The 25,653-nt window shown below is 43.5% G+C and overlaps 1 protein-coding gene across 1 annotated transcript in view; it reads left to right on the top strand.

Moving 5' to 3' along the window:
• LOC119176107 (vesicle-fusing ATPase 1) overlaps positions 1–25,653 on the top strand; it is a 71,712-nt gene that overhangs the window by 3,066 nt on the left and 42,993 nt on the right. The window contains exons 3-6 of the mRNA XM_037427249.2: positions 1,460–1,551; positions 2,300–2,396; positions 3,947–4,065; positions 16,072–16,159. Coding sequence (XP_037283146.1) covers positions 1,460–1,551; positions 2,300–2,396; positions 3,947–4,065; positions 16,072–16,159 — 396 coding nt within the window. The remainder of the gene's footprint in view (positions 1–1,459; positions 1,552–2,299; positions 2,397–3,946; positions 4,066–16,071; positions 16,160–25,653) is intronic.

Below are 25,653 nucleotides of genomic sequence, written 5' to 3'. Positions count from 1 at the left end.
CAACATGTTAGGATTAGTGTTCTTAGCAGTAGATGTCAGGGCAGTGTTAGATTCTCTCTCTCTGTAAACTGTATAGTGGGGGCATGAAATGGATTTTTTTTCAGCTGAGCAGTTAGAAATGCTCATGGCTAATTGCATAGCAGGTAAAGGCAAACAGTAGCAATAAAAAAGGGATAATTGTGCATAACTCATTTCTAGCAAGAAGTGCTATGAGCGGGTAGTTGGAAATTATTCCTTTCACAACCATTCCACTGCCTTATGGGATTCTGCAGAGCTCATTTGCAAGCTAGGACATGTTGCCTATATGAGCTCTCGAATGGTCCTTTGGCAAATTTGCTGTGCATGCTCCAGATATTCTGTGCAGTGGAAACTATCTGTTACAAACACTATTGTTTAGTTTAATAATTACCTCCCCTTATGTAATGCCCCTCCAGTGGAGTCTGAGGAAATAAAAATGACTGGTCATAATAGTGCTGATCAATTGATATATGTGCATAATTGCAGATCATAATGCCACATTGTCCTGTGTACCTGTGTCACTTTAATTTCTTGTCTGTTAGATTATTTTGTGAAAAAGCCTAATTGACGGCAGCAGGTAGAACTTAAAAAAAAATAGGCTGTATTCTAAAAATTCGTGGGGCTTATCTCTGAAAATAGCTTATTGAAGAGGGGTGATATTACGTCATGCTTCTTCTTTTTCTTTCTTTTTTTTTTTCTAAATTCACAGCCAGCAACAGAGATGTTGACCAATTTCACAGATATTTAATTACAAGCCTGCTATGCTTGTTTTTTAAAAAAAAGTGGTAGCTCTGCTTTTGGTGTACACAGCCCAAAACTACTTCAGTTAAATATGCCTTTCAGTAGATGTTCATGCAGTTCTGATCTTTTGTCCTTTTTTTATTGCCAGACTAAGACAAGTTGCCCTTTTGACATAAGTAAAAATTCTTGGGATAAATATATAAAAGAAATAGACTGGATGAAATAACTTAATTTATTGCTATTGCAGAAAGAGAGGATATTAGACATACAAAAGGCCTCAGGCTAGTTTTGCTGCCAGTGTGTAATACCATGAAGAAGGTTGTCTTGCAAAGTTATCCACAAGTTCAGGCACTATTGTGGCAATAATATTAACTCTACACAAGCACTAACTCGATAGTTTTGTTCTATAATTATATATTATTGTATTAAAAATTATCTGCACACTATAGATTGTTTTAATGTACGACAGTTTGCAGTCCACTACTATGATTTTGTTGAAAAGACAGAGTGCACATATGCTGGCACAATAAAAAAATTCTTCTTTTTGTAGTGTTTTGGTGTGTGTTCACATCAACCATATGAGTCATTATGACCTGAAGGTATGAGGCCTAGTGATGTTTGAATCCTTTTCTAGAGTAGCACAGCTGACAGGTGTGTTGCTAGTATAAAAAAAAAAAGATTTTTCTTTCTTTTTTTCTAGCAAATGAAAGTGGACCGGTGTCCTACAGAGGAGATTTCCCTCTCCAACTGTGCAGCTGTAAACCCAGTGGATTACTCGGAAGACAAAGTTCGGTAATTACATATGCAGTTCAGGTTCATTCTGCACCTTCTTATGGTTTTGTCATTACTGTATTGCATTTCATCTAGAAATCGCAGTGACAATTGTATTAAATGATTTAGGTTTCTTTTTTGATTACATGTCCACTTCACTTCTGTCTTTTTTTTCTTCCTTTCGCTTGCCCTTGTACCAACCTTTCTTACTCGTTACCTATTATTGTTTAATACCTTGCATTTGGTTCAACTGTAAATTATTGATATGTGCTAATACACTCGTATCTCATTATAATGAAATTGTATCTTACACAAAAATAAGTTTGATATATTCAAAAACTCTTAATAAAAGTATGTTCCCAACACTGTATTGCAAGACCATAGTTTATTTACGTCGTTATAACTGGGTTCATTATATCGAGGTTTGAGTGTACCATAAACAAAGCTGCATAACGTCAAGAACACTGTTATTTACTGCAGTGAAAATAGCTTCCAGATTGTTACTCTTGTTGAAGACACCCTCTTGCTTTATAGAACCGTGCCGATATTTGTCTTAGTAAAACTAATTTCTGGTACCTTGAGTATTCGCATAGCAGCACTGTATGGTGGGTAATGCTGACCAACAATCTCCTTCTAGAATTCACTTTCAGTATAGTATTTTACTACATGACTGTCGCACATACTTGCAATCTGCCGGCTGTAAGAAATGCTTTCACGTTGTAATTTCAATGTGCAAATGCTAAAAAACTAACATGGGTTCTTTTTTCAGGCATGTTGAAGTGACAACAACAAACCACAAGTTTGTATTCACTATCAAGACATCAGACAAGGTCAGGCCAGGCACCATGGGCTTCAGCTTGCCTATGGTGAGTGAACATTCAATGGTCATCTTTTATTGTGATAGCAACTATATGGACATGCGGCTGTATTTCCTCGTTGGCGTCATTGTCATGCACCGTATATGTATATGTATCTATATATATGAAAACGCAAGAAAGAAAAAAATTTTAGAAAAAAGACTCCGGCGCGCGGAATCAAACGTGGGACCTTCGCGTTTCGAATGCATGGCGTTAACCAGTCAGCTACCGAAGGGTACCTCTTTAACGTTCAAACGGCAAGCTATTCATATCTACCACTTACCGCTGTTGGCAGGCATCTCGGAGGGAAACTATTATGTTTTAGCATTATCAGCAAGATGGCGCAGTGAGCGTGCAGACGCTCTCACCTCTCACGCATACTTTGGCCCGCTTAGAGTATAAGGGGGTGTATGCTCGCTCGTGCGCCCTTATTTTGCAGTGGGGAGAATCGTACGTCTTGGCTAGCCTTTGGGTTTTGTGGAAACAATTTTGTTGTAGTTACCGGGTGCACAAAGGTCACTGCAAGCGTTGCACAGCCTCCGTTTGCGAAAAGGGCAGCTTTTAAGACACAGCAATGTAACAACTGAGACGCGTGCACAAAGGTCACTGCAATCGTTGCACAGCCTCCGTTTGCGAAAAGGGCATGCACGCTTTTAAGACACAGCAAAGTAACAACTGAGACGCTTATTCGCAATCATCTGCACCTGTGAGTACGTTTCGTGGGTCATCTGTGCGTGAGAAATGTGGGGCATGTTTCGATCTGCTTGCCATTCTGCGCGTGACCTCCCAGTTTATTGCTATCGCGTTTATTGCTTCACCTTTGCGGCAAAGCTGTGACTTTTTCTTCTTTAATGCAGTCCATTATATGGCCCATTCAAAAGCACTCAGTGTTGCCAGTTATCAAAAACGAACTGTGATAGATGGGATGCATGGCAAAGAGGAAGTATGTCGAGGGTAGATATTTAATAGTATTTTTTTTGCAAGTTAGTTGTCTGAGCATCATGCACTTATACGGTTGTTACTAGTATTGTGTGTGAAATTTTATTTTATTGTAATAGCAATTATATGGACACTCTCAGTGGATTTTTGTTGTTGCTGTCATGTCCCGGATGTGTATATATATAAAGGCACAGAAAAAAAATGAATCGGAAGAAAAAAAAGTAGTACCCTACCGGGGATTCGAACCAGCGACTCTTCGCTCTGCACCCCTTTGCTTGTCCTGTGAATATCTGCACGTTCTTGTCAAGTGTCCTTCTTTGTGCTTCAGTGGCATGCTACAGGTATCGAGTTGCTTGTCGTTCGTGTGACATTCCAATTTCTTGCTATCGCATTCATTGCTTTGCCCTTGTGGCAAAACTATCACTTTTATAAGTTTATTTTCACAAAATCGTTACTTTTGGTAGAATATCTTCTGATTTTTTTTCTGCATTAATTGCTGGTATTTTATATAAGAGCCCAAATTAAAATTTTTCTACTCCTTGTGTGAGGATACTAGTTAGATAATTGCATCGCACAACATAATGCCTTTTAACCACCTCCTTCTCATTCTCATTTTTCAGAGAAAATGGGCGGAGCTTTCTGTCAGCCAGATGGTTGATGTGCGCCCATATCTATTTGACCCAAACACTCAATACATTGCAAAAATTACGCTTGAAGCTGACTTCCTTGAAAAGAAAAAGTAAGTGCTAAATACATTTTCATAACTACTTTTTCAGGCTTTGAAGTATTAGTGTAAGGCCTGTTTCTTTAAGGTAAACTGATAAAATTTCACTTTCACTGAATTGGCCATAAATGAGTGCCTAGTTAAAAGTATCAAGCAGTGTTAGTAGAGATCCAGAGTTTGTGATTTTTTTTATTGACAGACTTGGATTTTAACCAGTCTGCACATGCACCATGTGGTTGGAAAATAGGATGCAAGTCCGAGACTATGCTTGTCCACTGAGATTTCTTAGCATGCTGTGGACACTGCCTTATCTCTAAGGTGATCGTGGTGCTGAGCATTATCATTTTAGACTGATGTTAATGGGCAGGTTTTTTTCTTGGGTATTAAGTAAGTGTTAAACTTTGACTGTTTGGAAAGGAATCGTACGTGGTACTCGTCCCGTCTCCATGTGGTCTGCAAGTTTTTCAGTGCTGTTAAAAAAGTAGTGACACAAAACTTTGGACACAATTTTACTGTCACATCATCTGATAGGAACATAGAGGTGCCATCTGTACAATATCAGCCTAATAAGGTATTTTAATTGAGTGTGGAAGTTCGTGAAAGTGCGGACTCGGATATAGAAGTGAAAAAAATGATGTTATGTATAGAGCGGGTACCATGTACGTCAAGAGTTCTGGCCGGGTCACTCGTAGGGATTACAACACTGTTAGGAGCACCTGATGATTCAAAGTCTAACCAGCCAGCGACCCGTCAAAATAACATTTCAGTGACTTACCTGCTTACTGACTCTATGTAAAGCATTGGCAATGATATATAATAATAAAATACCAATATTTTTTTTCAACAACAGTGACATAATTAAAAAAAGAGAGAGTAAAAATGATTGTAGTTGGACAATTTACACAAGATGTTGCTACTAGTTTCATGGCTGCTGGTGCAGCAGCGTCCAACAGCTGCGATTATTCGGTATCTGCAAAGATCAAGAAGTCTACAGACGAACTAAAGCTTTCTAGTTCCAGAATAGTGCTGAATAGTCAACAGATAACTGCCTCGGCACTCCAACATATGTACAGTCAGCCAAATATTTAGCTATCGTGCATGAATGGCAGTTTTTTTCTGTGTATCTTTGCCATATGACTGAATTAAGTTTCAAAAAAGGCGAAGACAAGTGTATGCCCACAAAGCAATTTTTTGTATCTTCCTTTTATAATATGGCGCTGAGAGTAAAAAAAATGACCGCTATGCATAATAGTTAAAGTTTTGGTTGACTCTGCATGTGATTTGTACGCCTTTAGAATGCAGTGTTGCCTGGTCTAAATGAGTCAGTAAAGTGTACATCAGGCCACTTAGATGTTATATACATACACACTGTTACAGAGCACCAATGTGGTCATTTCACTTCTTTCTTTGTCACTTCTCAACCTGCTACTTACAAATTATAAAAACAAAAATGTTTCAGCACACTTCTTGCTGCGGCTGCTCCAAGCCTTACGAAAAAAATTGGTTCAGTTGGACAATGAGAAGAGCAAAGTCACAGCCTCTGGTGATATCCGCGAAGTAAATCAAGCTTTTCTGATTTTTACACCCCTACTAGCCATTTCGTCTATCGCCACACTTCATAAGTTATGTAGTTCGACGATCAAAGAAATAAGCACCTGCCAGCTCTCAATGCAGAAGATGAAACAGCAATGCTGATAAAATAGCAGAAGCTGGCGAGGGATGTCACTGGTTCTCATAGTCACATAATAGTATTTGCTGACAAGTAGGCCAGCTATGTCATGGGGACCTCAGTGCTTTTCGAAATTGAAATTGCCTCTGGTCATGACATGGTTGCATATAATTAAACGTTCGTCTTGGCCAGGTATTAATGAGTTTTATTAGCATTATTAATGAGTCAGTAGCCATTAAGAGCAAAAAACAGAGGTGCATAAATTTTTTGTTACTACTCCTTTAATATGTCAATAGCAAAACCAACCAATCTAGTTTTCTTTGTTAATAGGCAAAAACTTCATGAACCCTCAAGCATTTGTCTCCTTAGGATAAAATTGACATTCCAATCTTGTTCCAAAGGTTTTATGAATATTTTGAAGCTATAACTTGCACTGTCCCATAAAGCAGACAACATTGCTAAGATCAACTCAAGGCAACATTGAGAAGCACTGCATTTGCTTTAAATTTGTCCATGTAAGATGCTTCCCATGGATTTTTGTTATTGCATGTGTATGTCTGGGGAGGAGGGAAGATGCAGTGTGCTTCCTTCTGCTTCAGAGTTTTAATTCTGTACTTTTTCCCAATGTTTGAAAGACAAAAGAATCGCTAACATTTTCCTTTAGAAGGGATTAAGGCACAGAGTTATAACTAGAGACCGGATTATAGGCAAATTCTTATTTTGTTTATTGCGTTCTTATTGCGTCACTTTGATGTATGAGCACGAATTGGAGGTTATGAAGAGCTTTTATAGTGTTTTTATTGTGCCTATAGATGCCTATTTTTGACGTTTGTGCCTAGATTCCTATAAGTGCTTACTTTAAAAATCGGTGCCTATATGAATGCTGTTTAACCTCAGATTTTGCTTTCAAGTACAGTTGGAGACTGGTATTGATGTTACTGGGCAAAATTTAGCTTTCGGAACTTTATGGGGTGCGCCCTATACTCCATCTCATAAGCTCCTTTCAGCACTGTCAAGGCTACTAGGGCTCTTAGCCAATGGAAAGGCCGATTAGCCTCTAAACATATTGATCCACATCACGTCATCTGCTCAGCATCTCCCCAGTATCTGCTCACATGCGTAGGGAACAGGAGGTGCTCTTCTAAAGCTGCAAGATGATGAACGAATGTGAAACCGTGGAGTGTCATCAGAAGAAGGTAGAGTGTAGACAAAAAATGAAACATTTTATTTAACACTGGAAGCTGTTGCATGGCCAGTGAAAAGCTTTGCTCCACTAGAATTTTAATTGGTTAATTACAAGCCGCAAAAGCATGATGCGAGAAGGTGAGCTTGAAACCTTCGCCACTCACACGGTGTAGACTTCGCTAGCCAAATTTCTGCCATGCCCTCTTCTGTATCAGAGCATCTCTGTGCCGGAATATCACACAACACAGACACATCAGTACATTATGAGCACGCAAGCTTACATTCGCATGACATGCCCATGCCAGGTCGTGCAAGCAAGTGGTGGTATGTCGTTTCGATGTTTTCTGTATTGTACTGCATGTTTCTGGGGGATGGATCCCTCTATGTGCGCACATTTGGAGAGGCTGGCATGGATCGTGTATCCTTACAGTGACAGACAGCGTAGCACCGCTGAAACGTCGGGAATGCCAACGCAAACGAAATGGAGGCATCTTAGTTTCACATCTCGCTCGATACGAAGTGAAGAGATTGTACAAATTATACACGTCGCTTTGAATAATTCTTGCAGCATCACATACTACTTTGACATACGCAAGACAATTTTTTGTATACGTCCCCTTCACCATATTAAGGCGCCCGCCTGTAAGATGGTAAACCGGCGTTCAGGCTGAAATTTCATCTCGCTCCGGGGCAGGTAGCACAATAAATCTTTGCAGATGAGATCGTGAGCGCCCTTTTGCATGCATTGCTCCTGCCTGCTCGAAATTCTCAAACCTGGTGAAGGACCCTTTAAGGTGTTCACAGACAGAAGAGAAATTGACCCCCTGCAGTTAGACCTAGTTAATGCGAGGCAAAAATACTCTTCCGGCATATTAGCGCTCTGTTGGCTACTGTGTTGCCCCTCTCAGCCATGCCGAAAAGAGAAAGACCCAGGAGCGTGCTCATTCGACAGTGGACACTTAACTCACAATGCTGGACTAGAAAAGGAGAGACCATATTCTGCAAACACTGTGGGAAAAAAAATGCATGGCTGTGCTAAACCATTGGCGTCTCTGTACCATCATAAACTAAAACATTCCCGTTTTCTTTCCTGTCTTGCATATGTATCGCACACATGTTTCTTTGAACGTTCGAATTTTGTTGAAGTTTGTTCTGCCTTTATTTATGATTTTGGGGGTCTAAAACTGTGTTTTGCCTGCCTTCTTTTGGTGCCTAAGAATCGTTTTTTAGTGCCTATAAATCTGCCTTCTAGTTATAATGTTAGGCAGTAGACATTAACCATGGTTACTTCAGGAAAGAGAGAAAAACTGTTATCCTCAGTAGGTACATATTTAAATGTGTAGTTTGAATGAGCCTTTTCCTAGTCTGCCCAGCACCCCAAGTGGAGATCACCGAAATCAAAACTGGTGGCTCTTGGACTTGGAAATTGCCCTCCGCATGTCGGTAGGCACTCTCTGAAGCCTGCATTCACACCTCTCTTTGGGGAAAACATTTGCATGTTTGTGGCACCAGATGTCGCCTGGTCCACACGTGTCGGCACATTTTGGCCACCTAAAATTATGGCACGTGTCGTGCACAGGCCTCCTCGAGGCCGGCGCGCATGCACAGACTACCTACCTAGAAAAGGCCCATTAGTGTGCAGTGATTAATTAGTTGCACTCTAAATCATAGGTCAGCGAACTCACTCATGAGTCGACTCACTGAGATCGAGTCTTAGTCCGAGCAAGTTCGATAGAAGAAAATTTTTGTGAACCCGAGTGAGCGTCATAACTTTTGCTGACCTTAATAGTGTAAACTCTAATTTTGAAGAGAATAGAAATGCACATTACTCTTTTGAACACAGCTGTTCATTACCTTATGCTGCAAACGTTTGAGCAGCATGGGACACAATTTTTTTTTTCTAAGGGGAGATGCGAGTTGAAAAATGTGTTCTTTTTCAAAATTACATATTTTTCATTTTTACTTGCTTTCACAAGTTTAGTTTCTCTACCTTTACGACAAAAAAAGCTGAAGATTGTAATTCAATTTGAAGTAGGTTAAAATTGCTTTTAAGGAGCACAGAGCAGCTACTAAAAAGTGGAAAGAGCTCATTCTCTAAAGTCTCCTAAAAATTATCATTTGACTGCTTGCCATCGCATTTTGCATGAGGAGTTCCCTAAAGCCACACGCTTAAAATAACCATGATTGTCAAGCTTTCATGATGGAAGAAATCGTCTTAAGAAGCATATATTTTCCGCATAGATCAATCAATCAATCAATCAATCAATGTTTCTTTATTAGCATCAGAAGTGTACATTGTGAGTAAGTATGCAGGAGGAGGTCCCAAGGTAGTAAACCGCAGGCGGGACCTCCTATGTTATTACAATGAAAAAGCTAAAATATGAATATCAAAAGAGCAAGTCACAGAACAATTTGAACTTTTTTTTTCTACAAAGCAAGATATCAAAACTTAACAAAATCCAGCAGTTATACGTTTAATAGAGACTTTTTCAATTTCCTCTTAAAGCATGAACGTGCATTAAGTCTTTCACATCATCAGGGAGTTTTAACTTGTACCTTTAAGGTGCGTTTTCCTCACGATACATTTTTTGGCAACTTCTTAAGTTTGGAAACCATGTATTTGGTACTTCTGATATTTTGGCCACATATTGCTTAACATATGAAGGGTGCAAGTATCTTCTTAAAACTTGATATCGCATGTATAATAATTACGAAAAGTGAGCAGTCAGTATGGGCTGACGTTTCTAAGAATTCACATTAAAGTTTTTCTTGTCCATTAAAATGTCGTGTACACACTTTCTTGATAGTTATTTACATTGAACCTATAATGTAGAGCAGTATTGGCAATTAATAGCTCGGAACCATAAAAATTTAGTGGCATAAAAAGTTTGTTTGAAGTGTACTATACTTTACACATTGTCATGGAATAAAACAAAAACTGTGCAACTTACTATGAAAATAATTACACATTTGAAATAGGCATAAAAGCTTATATAAATAGCGAAAAGTTCATTGCCCTAGACTGCAGGTTAACGCAACTTTTTTTTTCATACCGCATCTCTCTTTGAGGAGCGAATGGCATCAATCCATCTCCTTCATAGATAAATAAAAATCGCATACTTCCCTTTTTGCTAATGTCAATATGTTTTTTTGTTCATGCAGTATATGGCATCATGAAATGCAATGTAAAGTAAGAAAAGATGAGTGGTATTGGAAATTCTGCACTTGCATTGAACACTGCATACTAAGTGAAGCTGTACTTTTGGCCTGTGGGGTAGAATGAGTCTGATGTGAAGCAGTCCTGAGATCCCATGCTGGACAATGACTTGTGAACACTTTCAATCCTATTTGATTTGCTGCATAGTAAAAAGTTAGTAAAACCATTTATTGACAGGGTACTTAAGAGCAGCACTATCTGATATCAAAATTGAAAAATCCTGCAGTGCTTGTCTTACAAGTTCTGTAGCCTTTATTCTTCGTGATGAATGATCTTTGTTGGCAGAAGCGTATAATGCTGCAAACTACTGGACATCATATCATGTGTGGACAAAGGAAGGGAAATTTAAGGGCTCCTTTTTTCTTTCTATGATACCACTTTAATAAAAGCCAACATATAAAGAAGCCAATGATTGTACTGGTTGCTAATTCTGCTGGTTTAACTGCATTGTAGTAATTAAGATATAAATATGAAGAAAGTAAAGTTTTCGAAAGGGCAACTTGTTGGCAGCAGCGACTGAACCTGCAATGTTTAGATAACGCCCTACCAATTGAGCTATGGTGGTGGTCATCCTCTCGTCCACTTCATCGGGTATTTATGTGCATGCAAACCTGGGAGTGTTAGTCGGCACTGCTTGTAGCCTTCACGGTGAATGTGGCACTTTTTTGGCAGCTGGCATCTCATAGAATATGAACATTTTAATGAGCGGACAGCGGATGAATAAGCCCTCATATTGCCACCTGGAGTTGTGAGCCAGCAAGCCCTAGCGAGCCGAAAAGGGCAAAGAGAGCGAAGAAGTGTGTGTTAGTGCTTCGTTAAAAGATACACGCTCGTGTCACCATCGTATACAAGTCGGGTAGAAAGCATGAAAACGCCGACACGCTATCACGAGCACCTCTGGAATCCGACCATACAGCTGTAGAAGATGACAGTGCCTTCCTGGGGACTCTCAGTGGGGCGGACCTCCTCAGTAAGCAACAAGCGGACCCCGAGTTAAGGCCCATCATTGATCATTTAGAAGGCAGCACCGCGTCAGTTCTTCATCCACTTTCCCGTATGTTGCCGTCATTTTGCTTACGACATGGCATATTATACAAGAAAAACACCAGTGTCGGCAGCAGATCTTATCTTCTAGTCGTTCCTCAAGACCTTCGTGAAGACATTCTATTAGCCTGCCACAATGAGCTGACATCCGGCCATCTGGGATTCTCACGGACGCTCGACCGGGTACAACAGCTACAGTCGACTCCCGTTAATACTAAGTTCACGGGAACCGCAAAAAACTTCGAATTAAACGAACTTCGAATTAAGTAAAAAGCACTAAAAACGGCACTTTTATTAGTTAAAAAACGCGACAGTTTCGAGGAAAAATAGTCTGTCATCTTCTTCTGCTTGCCGAATCTGGCTGCGGCTAGCAAGTTTTGTAAGGAATACACGTGTCGAAGTGCTTCTTCGGCGTTGTGTTCTCCAACAAAAAACCGCTGCGCAAGAGCAAGACCCGCAGCTACATCGACAGCCCTCGGTGGTGGGTCATTTCCGATGTCGTCGTCATCATTGTCATTTTCAGGAATGCAGTCATGGGGCCGAACCATCTGCACGATTTCGCTGTCCGTTAGTGGACCGCATGTTTCGACGTTGCTGTCCACAGCGACATACTCGTCAAAACGGACGTCACCGAGAGCGACGCGAAAGCTACCGTCGTCGAGCTCATTTGTTTGCACTTCCACTGGCGCACAAGGAGAAGCATCCCCTGAGTTTTCCATGAAACCACAGGCCCGGAAACAATTGGCGATGGTTTCTTCTTTCACGCGGGTCCAAGCTCGCGCTAGCATGTTGATGGCACTAAGCAAACTCACCTCGTATTGCGACGAGTTGTCCATGCACAAAAGCATGCGCTCGACGAGATGCTGCCTATACAATACCTTCACATTTTTTATTATGCCCTGGTCCATGGGCTGCAACACGGACGTCGTGTTTGCAGGCAGGTACACAAGACGGATGGCACTCAAGGCAGGTAAGTTCATGTGGGCACTACATTGGTCCACAAGGAACTTACGGCTTGATTGCGCGAACTTGCGGTCGAGTTTGTTGATCCAGTCCTTAAATATATCGGATGTCATCCACGCCTTTCTGTTCGAGGCATAATCCACAGGAAGCGTCTTCACGCCTTTAGAGCACCTAGGCTTGGCAGCCTTCCCGATCACAAGCAGGCGACACCGTTCAAGCGATGACGCTTTTGCCGTGACGACTTCACCACTGAGAGGAAGTTTGTTGTTTCGTGCCTCTCTGATCCAAATCAGCAGTGCTTCCTCCAACTCGGGGTAGGCGCCGGTGCGCATCCGCTTCCGCCATGTCTTGAATTTTTCACTTTCAAACGCATCCATTATTGAGCGCTTATTCTTTATGAAAGTCGACAGCGTGTTAGGCTTAATGCCGTACTTTCTTGCAATGTCTTGTTTGGCGGTGCCTCCCTGGTCAACTTCCTTCAAGACTTCGACTTTCGTCGCTAGGTCTAGCGTTCGGTAAGGGCCCCGAGTTGCCATTATCAAACGTACGTCACCACCACAACACTCAAAATCAGAAGCGCGGAAACACGTGTGGAATCAACCTAGCGCGCGGGTGACACGGTGACACACTCGAGTCTCGACAAAAGTCAACTAAAGAGTCAGTCGATGCCGCCGATGCGATTCGCCAGCGTTAAAAAGATTGCCGCTTCAAGATCTGTGGCGCTGCGGACAGTAGTGATGGCGAAGACACCAGCGCGGTCCGGCAAATGTTTTGGCATATGAAAAGTTCCCCATTTTACTGTAAAATTACGGTCGCGACGAGACTGTCGATTGAAAAAACTTCTAATTAACCAATATTATGGGTTTTTAACTTCGAATTATCGAGCATTTTTTTCTATACGATTGCATGCGAAACTGATGGGACCACTTGCTCAGCTCATTTCTAATTAACCGAAACTTCCAATTGAGCAACTTCAAATTACCAGGAGTCAACTGTATATCTCTGGCCAAAACTCGCAGCTTGTGTCAAACGCTACGTGAAAAATGCCGCGAATGTCAGCGTCGCAAGTCACCACCTGTAAAGCCTGCAAGCCTCCTACAACCCATCGGCCCACCACATACGCCGTTTGACTAAGCTGGGATTGACCTCCTTGGACCGTTTCCTTTGTCTCACCCTGAAAACAAGAGGATCATCATCGCAACTGATACTTGACGCAATACGTTGAAACGAAGCCATTGCCACGCGGTTCAGCATCTGAAGTCGCACAGATTTTCATGCACCACATAGTGCTTCGTCACGGTGCCCCGTCATTCATCATCACTGACCGAGGGACAGTGTTTACGGTAAAACTGTTGGAAGACATCTTCAAGCTCACTCACACGAACCACCGTAGGACAACCGCATACTACCCCCACAGTAACGGCTTGACAGAAAGGCTAAACAAAATGCTGGCGGACATGATTTCTATGTATGTGGATGTGCAGCACAAAACGTAGGACGAGAGCCTGCCATATGTAACGTTTACGTACAACACTGCAACCGAGGAAACGACAAGGTTTGCACCCTTCCGCCTCATTTACGATCGAGACGTGCAATTCATGCTAGACGCCATGATTCCTTGCAACATCGAGCAGCACGAGCTGCTAATTCCTGATGTCAAGGATTACATTCAGTGTGCAGAGGAAGCACGTCAACTAGCTCGTGTGCACATAAGATCGCAGCAATGTGAAGACTCCCGAAGGTACAATATCCACCATCGACCAGTCACCTACCAACTTGGCGACTAAGTGTGGGTTTGTACTCCTGTTAGACGGTGAGGTCTCAGCGAGAAACTCCTGAGCAAGTACTTCGGACCCTACAAAGTATTACGGTGGTTGAACGAGGTCAACTATGAAGTTATTTTAGATGGAGGCTCAGCAACGACCCAGCGCCACTCACCACGAACAGAGATTGTGCATGTCGTCTGCTTAAAACCTTATTTTACGCGGTAATACTCGCCTTATTGTGCACGGGCAGCAAACATTTTCTTTTTTCACATTGTCCGTAGGGTCTCAAACGAACTTTGAACTGTGTTAATGTTTTTTTTTTCTTATGACCAATCACAAACATTTTTTTTTTGCACGGGGCATATACCCTGTGCAGTATAAGTATCGTTTCTCCCTTTCTTTTAATTCCCTTATGGGCCCTGCTGTCCCCTTGTGTATGAGCATCGAGTCGATGCTCTAATGGGAGGGGTAATAATGCCACCTAGAGTTGTGAGCCAGCAAGCCCTAGTGAGCCGTAAAGGGCAAAGAGAACGGAGAAGAAGTGTGTGTTAGCACTTCGTTAAAAGATACACGCTCGTGTTTTTCTGCCCCGCTGTTCCTGTCTTGTCTTTACGGTTCTTGGTGCATGACAATATACTACCTAAAAACATCAAGTCCGCCGGAACGAGAACCTTGTTTCATAGCGACAGTCTCATTGTGAGGCTTAATTATCTCTTGGCTTTTATTAGGATTAACTAGCCTGAAAACTAACTGGCTGCCATTCATACCCATCTGCAGTTGTCCTGTGCTTTCATCTACACATGGTACTTAACAGCTTTAAAAGCTCCATGTGAGTTATACTTGTGCCTCTTTCATCTGTGTCTAATTACTATGTTTATAGTACCGGTGTCACATGGGCACTTTTAAATCGTGATCAGAACGATCTGGATTGGTTTTCTTTGTGATCAACTTTATGACCACAGCTACGTGGCCCAAGCTTATTTTGTTTGAGCTTGGGTCAGGTGAAATGCACCAGGTGGCGCTTGCGTGCCATAAAACATGTCACTGACAAAACTCTGCGTATGATGTTTCTATAGAGCCCTTTATGAGCAATGTTATTCGTGCAAGAATCGCTTGAACGTCAAAAGTAATTTCATAAATCCACTACAAAAGTAATTTCATAAATCCATCATTCGATGGAGATTTTTTTGCACTTGCCCATAATGCTGTATGAGATTCTTAATTTTCGCTTTTATTTCTGATGGTCCCCGCTCGTAGCCATCCAGTGGCAGCAAAGCGTCAAGCTTGTTGTACGCGCCAGAGTTTCACTTTTGGCACCTCAAGTCTTCTAGTTGCTCCTGCTAGCGGTCAATTACTGGAACTGTCTCTTCATTTGACCACGAAGTGCGCGTACGTTTCCATGTAGTCGAAAGGCTGGGGACACTTGCAATCAGTTCGCTTCGAGATGCTGCAACTGCTCTGACGGTGCGAGAGTTGAACTAAGCGCTGTAGGCAATGGTCGTCTGCTTATTGTCTGCTTCTCCTGTAACTACATGCGGCCAATAACGAATCTTAAAATATGCGATACTACAAATATAGTTCCAATTTAAACAGTTTAGAATTTGCTGTTTTTATACATCATTTTCCAAATGCGCTCAAGTGCCGCCATCTTGAACTGATAGCATGGCAGTTTAGTATTCGTATATAATAAACAAACAGTGCTACAGTGAACTCACACGCACAAAATCGCTTTGCAGACACATTCGACGTTTTATGACCACGATCATTCTATATTGTGACATAGAAAATCTACAAAACAAACGCTTATCAGTGCAAGATGGCGGCCCCATGAGTCGAAAAAAATCGTGTATAAACATCTGGCTGTTTTAATGTGTTTTTATTGAGCTATACTCAGTTTTCTTGTTTATTGTGCTTTCAACAAGCTCGGCCACAGGGTGCAAACGACAGCGAAATCTCGATTGCTTGGCCAGATCGCGATGCTCGGATTGCGATAATCTTGATCCCGATCGCACCTAATCGTGATTAAAAGTGACTGTGTGGCAGCACGTAATCCGGATCATGGTTAATTCGGATAGACTCTGATCATGATTATAAATGCCCGTGTGACACCGGCATAAGGTATAGATAAAATACTCGAACTAAATCATATACTTGGCCAAACTCTTATCTTCCAACAGCACCACAAAGGATCCATATGACACGGATAAGATGTCCATGGACTTTGTGCAGCAGTTTCCAAAACAGGCTTTCACAGTCGGTCAAATGGTAAGGATGCTTTTTTGCTTGTGCCTATTTGGTTGAATCAAAGCATAAAGTCCTTAAACTTGGCAAAAAATGTCGCTACAATATAGTTAGGCCCCTCACCCCATATGCGCACGAGTGAGCTCAGTGTAACTCCTACTTGCACCAGTGAGTAGAAATATTAACTATTGGTACATTTGGCTGGGCACTGCTATGCTGTCACTCAAATTGCGGCCATGTGCAGTTGTTCTTGATCAGAGACAGAACAGAGAAAGCATGTCTGAGCCGAACGAGGCTGAACAATGTGCATCCACCCACAGAGGTTTACAGAGCATGGGCTCCACTGCAATTGCGAATTTCTGCTTTGTGAGAGCCTGTTGCTTCCAACCTAGCAGGTAGCTGTGTATGTCTCAGAACTACAGACTGGAACATATATTTGGAGGCTATATTCTCCGACAAAACCAGAATATATCTATCTCTGTAAACTTGGCATTCTACAAACTTTTGGGTGGCAAATACATGCCACATTAGCTCTCCAGCATGCTGGCCATGAGGTACATGTCACAGTTTTTCATTGCAAACAATGTAAGCGCACCGGTGCTCTCTGCATGCAGCCGTGGCTGATGTCATTTCAAAACGAAAGCTGGAGGACAAAGATCAGATCTCGATTTCACATGGAGGTCAGAGTTGCACCTCAGAGCTGGAGCTCGCTGCTTTGAAAAAACATAGCTGATCCCTCCACCATAGGGATCAGTATAACATTAAAATAAAACATGTTTTCACAGAGGTAGTTTGGCATTTATTGCGCGTTCATATATCATCTTGTACAATATCTATTGGGGTTTGGCAGCTATAGGACCGTTTGACGTGGATGTACCAACGTAGACACGTACAGTCAATTCCGGATATACCGAACCCTAGGGGTATCGTGAAAAAGTTTGTTATATTGATAATTATATATAAGAAATATGCTTATTTGAGGCTTACGGTAATAAGCGTTAACATGACTATTCGCTCACAGTATGCTTAAGAAAAGGACATAGTCTGCAGACTTGTCTTACCTTTTGTGTTCTGTCATGTTCAAGTCATTCTCATAAATCAAACATTGAAGCTATCAGAACAGGCGAATTCCGCCCCTTCAGCCACATCAGCATTGATTGACAGTGAGCACTGATGCAAGCTCTGCAGCGCAGTACAGTCGAATCTTGATAATTCGAACTCGAAGGGGCCCCAAAATTTGTTCGATTTAAAAGAGGTTCGAATTAATGAAAGCTAAATAAACCGAGGGCTCTCCATACAGTGGTACATGTGCATTGAGCTATCACACGACTTACATTTATTCACAAATCACAGGACATTCGTTATTAATTGAAGTAATCGGTGATGCGTGTCTGCACACGTTTGCCTTCCAGTGAGTCAACTAATTTCGCACGCAGCTTGCAAAGCATTTCTACTTCCGCTTCAGCATTCTCTTGGCGAGAGAAGTTGCGCGCGGAATTGTCCAGCGCCGACACTTTCTAAAGACGACGACTGCTTAGCGGAGCGTCCCACTTTCCGCTACGTAGCTGCAGCATGGCCAGCACGTGACGAGAAAGGAGGAGCGTCTCCACGCGGAGAGAAGCAAACCAGCATTTGAGAGAAAAGCAACACTCCATGGCATCTTTTTTTTTTTTTTCTCTCTTCGCTCGCGTCATTGAGAGAAGGGTTACGTGGCAGGGACGGGAAAGGGGAAGCGTGGCACCGGCGCGTGAGAGAACCCTCCTCAAGGCGCAGAGCCATGCTCCCGCAAGGGGCAAGGGCTGCAGAAGATAGTGCCTTTTTCTTTTCCTGCAGCAACACATTAATTCAACCCAGGGACAGCTTTCTATTTTATTTCCTCTCTCTCTCTTCACGCGCGGTGTTGGAAGGAGAAGGGTCTTTACGTGGCAGGGACGGAAAAGGGGGAAGCGTGACACGGGCACATCGCAGATCGCCATTTGAGAGAGAACAAACATTCCACTGCAGTCTTTTCTTTCTTTTTCATTTCCTTCGCGCGCAGTGTTTAGGTGTCGCAGGTGCCGCCGCGGGATTGAACGGGGTGCTGATAGCATTTTCAGAGTGCGGTATGTTCGAATTAATCGTCAAAAGTGCTTGCGCGTTTAAATTAACGGGCATTTTCGCCCATTGGAATATACATAGCTTTGACGGGGCGTCATCCTGAGTTCGAATAAACTGGAAGTTCGAATTAAGCGAGTTCGAATGAGTGACATTTGACTGTAAAGTGTTGCTTAGCAGCAGAATTCGCATCTTCACAACAATATGGGTCGGCTTCCGCGGACCCGGCATAGTCATCCATGATATTAGTATCGAGGCAGTCAGAAACAACGATGTCTTCATCTGTACCGATGAAGTGACTTTGTACTGTTGTTTGAGGTGGCGCCAAGCAAAGGCTAATAATATGTAGGAAAATTCACTGAGACACCGTACACCATTATCAGTCAAGATGATGCACAGTAAGTCGTCACCTGTCACCAAAGCCCATGAGGAAACTGTGCATGATGGTGCCTTGCTTAACGTCGTTCCAAGCACCAGTCATCATTTGTATCGCGACGAGTGGCGCAATGTTTAGTTCGGCTCCCGATGGAAGACTCGGGAGTAATGAAGTGAGAACTACGGAAGTGCTCTTGCCGAAAGTTGCAACGCTGTCCACAAACAATAAATGAAATGACCATATACCCCAGCATTGATATCTTGGCGATGACACATCGGGCTTTGTAGCAGTAAGCAAGAAGCAAAAAAAAGTGTAGCCTCCGAGAGATATTTCTTATAACCGAAAACTCCAAAATTGCGTCACAAGGTTGAGGGTCTTGAAGGTCATTCTTTTTGAGACCGCATGCCATCATACACGAGCAAACAAGGAAGGGAATGTGCACAACGTCACGAGGCTGCTGCTCTGTTGACTCACTTTACATTCATGTGATTTTAGTGCCTTCGCCGACTGGTCCCGTTGAAAACACTGTGTCCCTGTGTTACAACCTACAACAGGTCACTCATCACGTACTGGTGCGCTCTTAAACACTGCGCAACCAACGAATTGCACCGCCTTTTCGTCACCTGCACGCGAGGAGAGATCAAAATTTGTTGGAACGTAGCCAAAAAATACCGCATTTTTGTCAGAATAAATGCACTTTCTGGGCTTATTTCTGGTGCAGTGTTCGATATATTGGATGTTACGCTCTACAGCAGTTTGATATATGTGTGCAACAGTTCCATACTTTTGCATGGAAAATTCAAGGGGATTTATCAACTTTTCGATATAACGAACAATTCTATATATTGGCACTCAATATATCCAAGATTGACTGTATACTAGTACATCTCTTTTCCAACAACTAAGGCTCATGATCTGAATATAGGGTGGCATGAACATTGTGCAAAAATGGCATCAACAAGCACATAAAGTCACAGTTTTGCCACAAGGGCAAAGGAATGAATGGAATACAAAAAAATTGAACTGTCAAGCAGAAAATGGCAAGCAACCCAAAATTTGCGGTGTGCTGCAATGCTCCAAAAGAACGCACACGGGGCAAGTGGGAACTGTATAACAACTGCAACAGCGTGACACTTAAAGTGTCTGCTCAAGCACAAAGAAAGGCACTTGAAACGAGCACACAAGTGTACAATGGAACTTAATTTTACATCCCCCGGCATCATGAAGACCCGCATTTTACAACAAATGTGTTTGCTTCCGGCAAAATCTCCTTAGAAATAATGTATTAAAACCTTGGTTATACGACAGAGTTTTAAGCCGACCCTTACGATTTTCGATTCCATCCGAAAAAAAAAAAACAACCTTTACTTGAATCAAACGTCAATCAAATATTCACGAGTGCAAAATATGAACTTGCGTTTCTCTAGATTGACAATTGGAAAGGTAGAATGTGAGACAGTATGTCTTCTTAAAATCAAAAGTTTATTCTCTTGGAATTTTATGCTTTTCTACATATGCCTCGATCACGTGGTACATATTCAGGGTCGTTACCTATTCAAGCTGTATGCAGAGTAGCTTCAGCCAGCTGGAAAGCTGATATTTTCAAGTTTTTAGACCGTGGAAACTTTCCCTGGTCAACACAGCTGATCTTATGCCTTTGTTGCAGTCACAGGCTTGCGCATGCATAAGGGCATGACGCAGCTGTTTTCACTGTGCAAAATTGCTTTCACCTAACGTCGAATTTTATAATAACAGCAGGACAGCACTAGTTGTGCCTCACAAGGCAACAAATTACAACGTGCACAGCTCAGTCGCGCACGAAGGTATTCTTCGCAAACTCATGGTCCGTCGCCATTATGTGATAGCGGTGATACTGTGTCTGACTCTTTTGAAGGAAGGCTGTTGGCAACATGGTTCCGGTCTTGTTTTCACGGGCAGGCAACTTTTGAAGTCTGTTTCAGTAGAAGGATGCGTGTTGGATTCAATTTTTTTTAAGGTTGAGAATAAAGATTCGCTCGCACCTCCTAGTACATAGTGCTGTTATTGCAGTTAAGAACGGCGCAAAAACAGCCGTTTTTTTTTTTGTTTTTGTCTCTCGTGTTCTTGTGCCGTTCTTAACTATGAACTCACACCAACTCGCCCAGCTGTCAGTGCTACTGATCGCTGCCATTAGCTGCCACTGTCAAAAATAATTTAATGTACCTTCCTTGCAGAGGCACAAGGTTATGCCATGGGCTTACTCAGGCTGTCTGCACCCGTTCATTGGGCAAGGCTGAGTGTCACTGCGTATAATTTTAGTTTTTTGACTACACGACGCCCGGATTATGCGACAGTTTTGCGTGGTCCCCTGAACGTTGTATAATCAGAGTACCACTGTATACTCAGGACAAGGGTGAGCTAAAAAATGTCACAGTTGTTGCTTCATGTTTGAGCAGCGTTCTCCTTTCGCAAACACGGCTACTGCAGTGAGCAAAGCGGCCTTCGTGCACCCTGTAACTTGACCTGCGAACTTTGCGGTGAAAGCGCAAGATGTACAAATCACCTTCATCACGAGATAATCGTGCACGCATGTGTGACCACGCCCTCTAAGGAAATGTGCATATGGTATAATCTCGCTAGTGGTAACGAGAAAACACTGAAGTGCCACTGAACTACGAGTGCTGCCAACAATAATAAAAAGCTTGGCATTAGGATGCTGCAAGACTTGTGCTTTGTGGCCAAGTTGTTTAGCACTGTGCGCTGCAGAGCAATGGGTTGTGGGTTTGATTCCCTGCTATGCAACTTTTTTTTTTATACTTTCTTTTTCGGTAATCTGCTGGTGTACATTTTACAGTGTCATTTCCTTGACGGAAAACTGTGCATGAAGTCTTGGTGAACTCGGAATAAAACACTTTAATGTTCAAAACCAGTTAAATCTACTCAGAATGCTAAAAAAGTGACCAGCCGAGTGAACCATATATTTAGTCCACAGTTCGGAACTTTCGGCCTTCGGTAGCAAAGCTCAAGCCACGTTTTGTCGCAGGTGAATGCCTGATCAGGCAAAATGGGCAGTCTTTAAATAGATATCATGTGTAAGCAACCATGTTCAATTTGTGCTTATTTCACCATGCTGATGCAGTGCCATTGAGTTGCTGTTACTGTATCACAGTGCTGAGACCAGTCAATTTCTATGATTTCATTTGCATGCGAAAAAGTGTTATGTTTAGTAAAGGCCTGCAGTGTAGACTTGAGTGCTGCTCATCCATTAAATTACACACTCGGAGGTCGAAGTGCTATGCCAATCCGCTGCTGCTGCGCCATCCTGCTCCAAAACTCATTATTCCGCTGAAACTGCTCCCAAGTGGTCTTTGGTGCTTTCATTAGCAGCTGTTATCCACGACGTGGTGAGCCCAAGCTAGCTCTTACCATCATTCATCGGGTGCACTCTTCGTAAACGTGATTGCGCAAAACCAATCAGTTACGCTGCAAAGGTGAAGCCATAAGGGTAATAGCAAGAAATTGTAATGCATATTGCCACCTGGTGTTCTGTGCCAGTGAACGAAGAAAACGAAGTCGAGCAACCCGTGCCAGCGGAGACGTCCTTCGTATCTGAGATTTTGACAGTCGCGTCTCCTTGTACGTTTCTTCGAGCTGCTAGCGCGTGACAACTGGTGGAGGTGCGGGGTACCCTATGCACCGAACTCCTCCCAGTACATGAAGCTCCAGCCCCGTACCGGTGGTTACACCTGTTCACCATGCTAGCCGAAGGATCCATGGACTGGGCCCCGAGTTGGGACTTCTCTCAGAGAGGATGATGGCCCCAACTATCTCAGGCAGCGCTGTCCCAAGCGGCTAAAACTCAGCGGTATGGAAGACGCAACGCCAATGCACTATACGCTGTTCAAACCACGAACGCTGAATCCCTTTCATGGTGCTGTCCATGAGGATGTTTAGGATTGGCTAGTCTACTACGACTTTGTTGCCGCTCATAACATGTGGGATGACAGAGACAAGCTCCGACATGTCTACTTCAGTTTGAATGACTGGGCGCGTGTTTGGTACGAAAACCGGGCAGATGTGTTCACGTCATAGGTGGACTTCAAACGCCGGCTTCTCGAAACGTATGCAAGTCCCAATCGCCGAGAGCGAGCTGAACGTGAACTCCAGTGCCGTATGCAAATGCCAAATGAAGACATAGCTATGTATGTTGAGGACATGACTCATCTTTTTTGACGAGCCGACCCTCACATGCCGGAAGAGAATGTGCGATACCTGATGCGTGAAGTGAAGGATCAGTTGTTCGGTGGTCTTGTACGCAGCCCACCCAAGACTATGTCGGAGTTTCGTGCTGAAGCCGTCCCAATTGAAAGCACGCTTCAGCAACAGACCCAGACGTATGAGCGACAAGTGAACTTTGCCTCTGCTACAGACTACGTGGGCGATCTTGGGGGATACGTTGACTTTTCCGAGAGCTCATACGCTCTGTAATCCACGAAGAACTGCAGAAGTTATTGGTATTCTCGGTGCCTACTGTCAGTTATTTGTTCGGCATCGTCTGAGATGAAGTTCATTAGACACTACGAGAACCGTCCTGTCAGACAGAGCCGCGGCCCCTAAATGACTTCTCTCGCATGTTGTATGCGCAAACTCTCCTCCAGCCAGCACCACCTTTAGCTCCGCTTCCCATCGCGACCTCTGCCATGCTTCCGGCAGACCAAACTCTGCGCCAACCTGCACCACATTTCACTCCGCTTCATACCATGGCCCTAGCCATGCTTCAGGCAGTCCAAGCGGGCCCGTACCTCAGCAACCCCCGACCGATTCCACGAAAATCAGACTTGTGGCGGGCCCCCGATCTACGTCCTCTTTGCTATCACTGTGGCGAACCTGGGCACATCTACCGACAGCGCACTTATTGAGAGCTGGGACTTGGTGGTTTTTCGGCCAACTCTCCACCTCCTAGGTTCGTTCAGCAGCCTCCGGAAATTGTGGACTACGTCGCCCAGCAGCGCGGATCAACACCTCGGCACCACTCACGTTCTCCATCACCACGGAGGTTCTCGCCGAATCATCGCATCTATTCGGGCGTGGTGCAGGGCCGGTCACCTAACCTGCGTTGGGTAAACTACAGTGGCCTTCGTGGGCAAGGCCACTCAAACTAGTCATGCTCAAGTCCTCTATCAACGCGGACTGAAGATACCGACGATACATCAACGACATCACTGGCTAATTGCGAAAAAGTTTCCTTAGATATTCCTGTTCTGCTAGATGGTTCCGAAGCCAGCGCTTTAGTGGACACTGGTGCGGACTATTCCAGAATTAGTGAAAAACTGGCCGCTATTCTGAAGAAAGTAATGACGCCTTGAAACCGAACGCCAATTCGTACAGCTGGCGGGCATATCGTCATGCCACTCTGTATGTGCACGGCAAGATTGCAAGTCCGCGGTTGTACGTTTCTTGCCAGTTTGAGCGTTCTCCGGCAGTGTTCTCGAGACCTGATCATTAGCATGGATTTTCTCAGGGAGCATAGTGCTATAATTGACATTCGACGTCGTCTAGTCACTTTCACGACCACGAATGCCACAACAGCTTAGGCGGATCCCAGCCACTCCCGAGTGTCTTTTCGCGTCATCGATGACGCTGTCACGTTACCACCTCGTGCAACTGTTGTGGTTCAGGTGGCGAAGGATGAGTTGCTCATAGCTGTTGTGGTTCAGGTGGCGAAGGATGAGCACCTGAATCACAACAGCTATGAGCTGTTGCTCATAGCTGTTGCTCATAGGTGCCGGTGCTCATAGCTGTTCAGCTATGAGCACCGGCATCTTTTTCCTAGAACTGTCATCGCCTACGCCAACCCAGTCGCCAATGTCACAGAGTGTTTTGCTTCTGAGGCCATTGGCACTGCTGAAGTGCCTTTTTGCAGCATTGGCATCAATCCAACGCTTTCTGAAGGGAACAAGGAGCGTTTTAACGAGCTGTTTTTGGAATTCCGCACATGCGTTGCACGTTCTTCGAAGATACGCAAACACCGATATCGAAACACCGTATTATCACCTACGACGACGCGCATCCCATACGGCAGCAGCCTTATCGTGTTTCTCTAGCAGAACGGCACGGGATTCAAACACGGGTTAAGGAAATGCTTCAGGATGGCGTGATACAGCCTTCCAGCAGTCCTTGGTCATCACCAGTAATTCTTGTGAAAAAGAAAGATGGCACACTTCGCTTTTGTGTCACTACAGGAAGTTGAACAATGTCGCAAAGAAAGACGTGTACCCGTTACCCAGAGTCGATGATTCTCTGGACAGGCTGCGGCACGTGAAGTATTTTTCGTTCGTCGACTTGAAGAGTGGTTATTGTAAAATGGAGGTCGATGAACGTGACCGGGAAAATACGGTTTTTGTAACTTCGAATGACCTTTATGAACTCAAAGTGCTCCCTTTCGGCCTCTGTTCTGCTCCAGCCACATTCCAGCGAATGATGGACAGCGTCCTGGCAGACCTCAAGTGGAAAAGCTGTCTCGTCTACCTCGATGATGTCGTTGTGTTTTCAGAAATGTTTGACGAGCTTCTTCGTCGCCTTCAGAATGTGCTCGAAGCCATCAGATCGGCCGATATCACACTGCGGCCTGAGAAATGTCATTTCGGCTATGAAGAATTAGTTTCTTCGTCACATTGTGAGCACCGTTGGTGTTCGGCCTGATTCTGACAAAACTGCTGCCGTCGCCGCTTTTCCAGCTCCAACTGACAAGAAAACTCTTCGACGATTTCTGGGTCTGTGCACGTATTGCCGGCGCTTTATTGAAAATTTTTGACAACATTGCGGAGCCACTATTACGCCTCATGCGTGATGACACACCATTTGTCTGGGCTGACGAACGGCAGACTGCCTTTGCGGAACTACAGCACCAATTCTCTTCCTCTCCCTTGCTCGGCCACTTCGATGAAGATGCTGACACAAAATACGCACTGATGCCAGCAATATTCGTCTTGGAGCTATTTTGGTACAAAGACAAGACGGCATTGAACGGGTAATAGCCTACGCAAGTCGCACACTGTCTCACGTAGAA

This window comes from Rhipicephalus microplus, chromosome X (assembly GCF_043290135.1).
Source record: "Rhipicephalus microplus isolate Deutch F79 chromosome X, USDA_Rmic, whole genome shotgun sequence".
NCBI classification, from domain to species: domain Eukaryota; kingdom Metazoa; phylum Arthropoda; class Arachnida; order Ixodida; family Ixodidae; genus Rhipicephalus; species Rhipicephalus microplus.
This window is presented reverse-complemented; position numbering and strand designations above follow the sequence as displayed.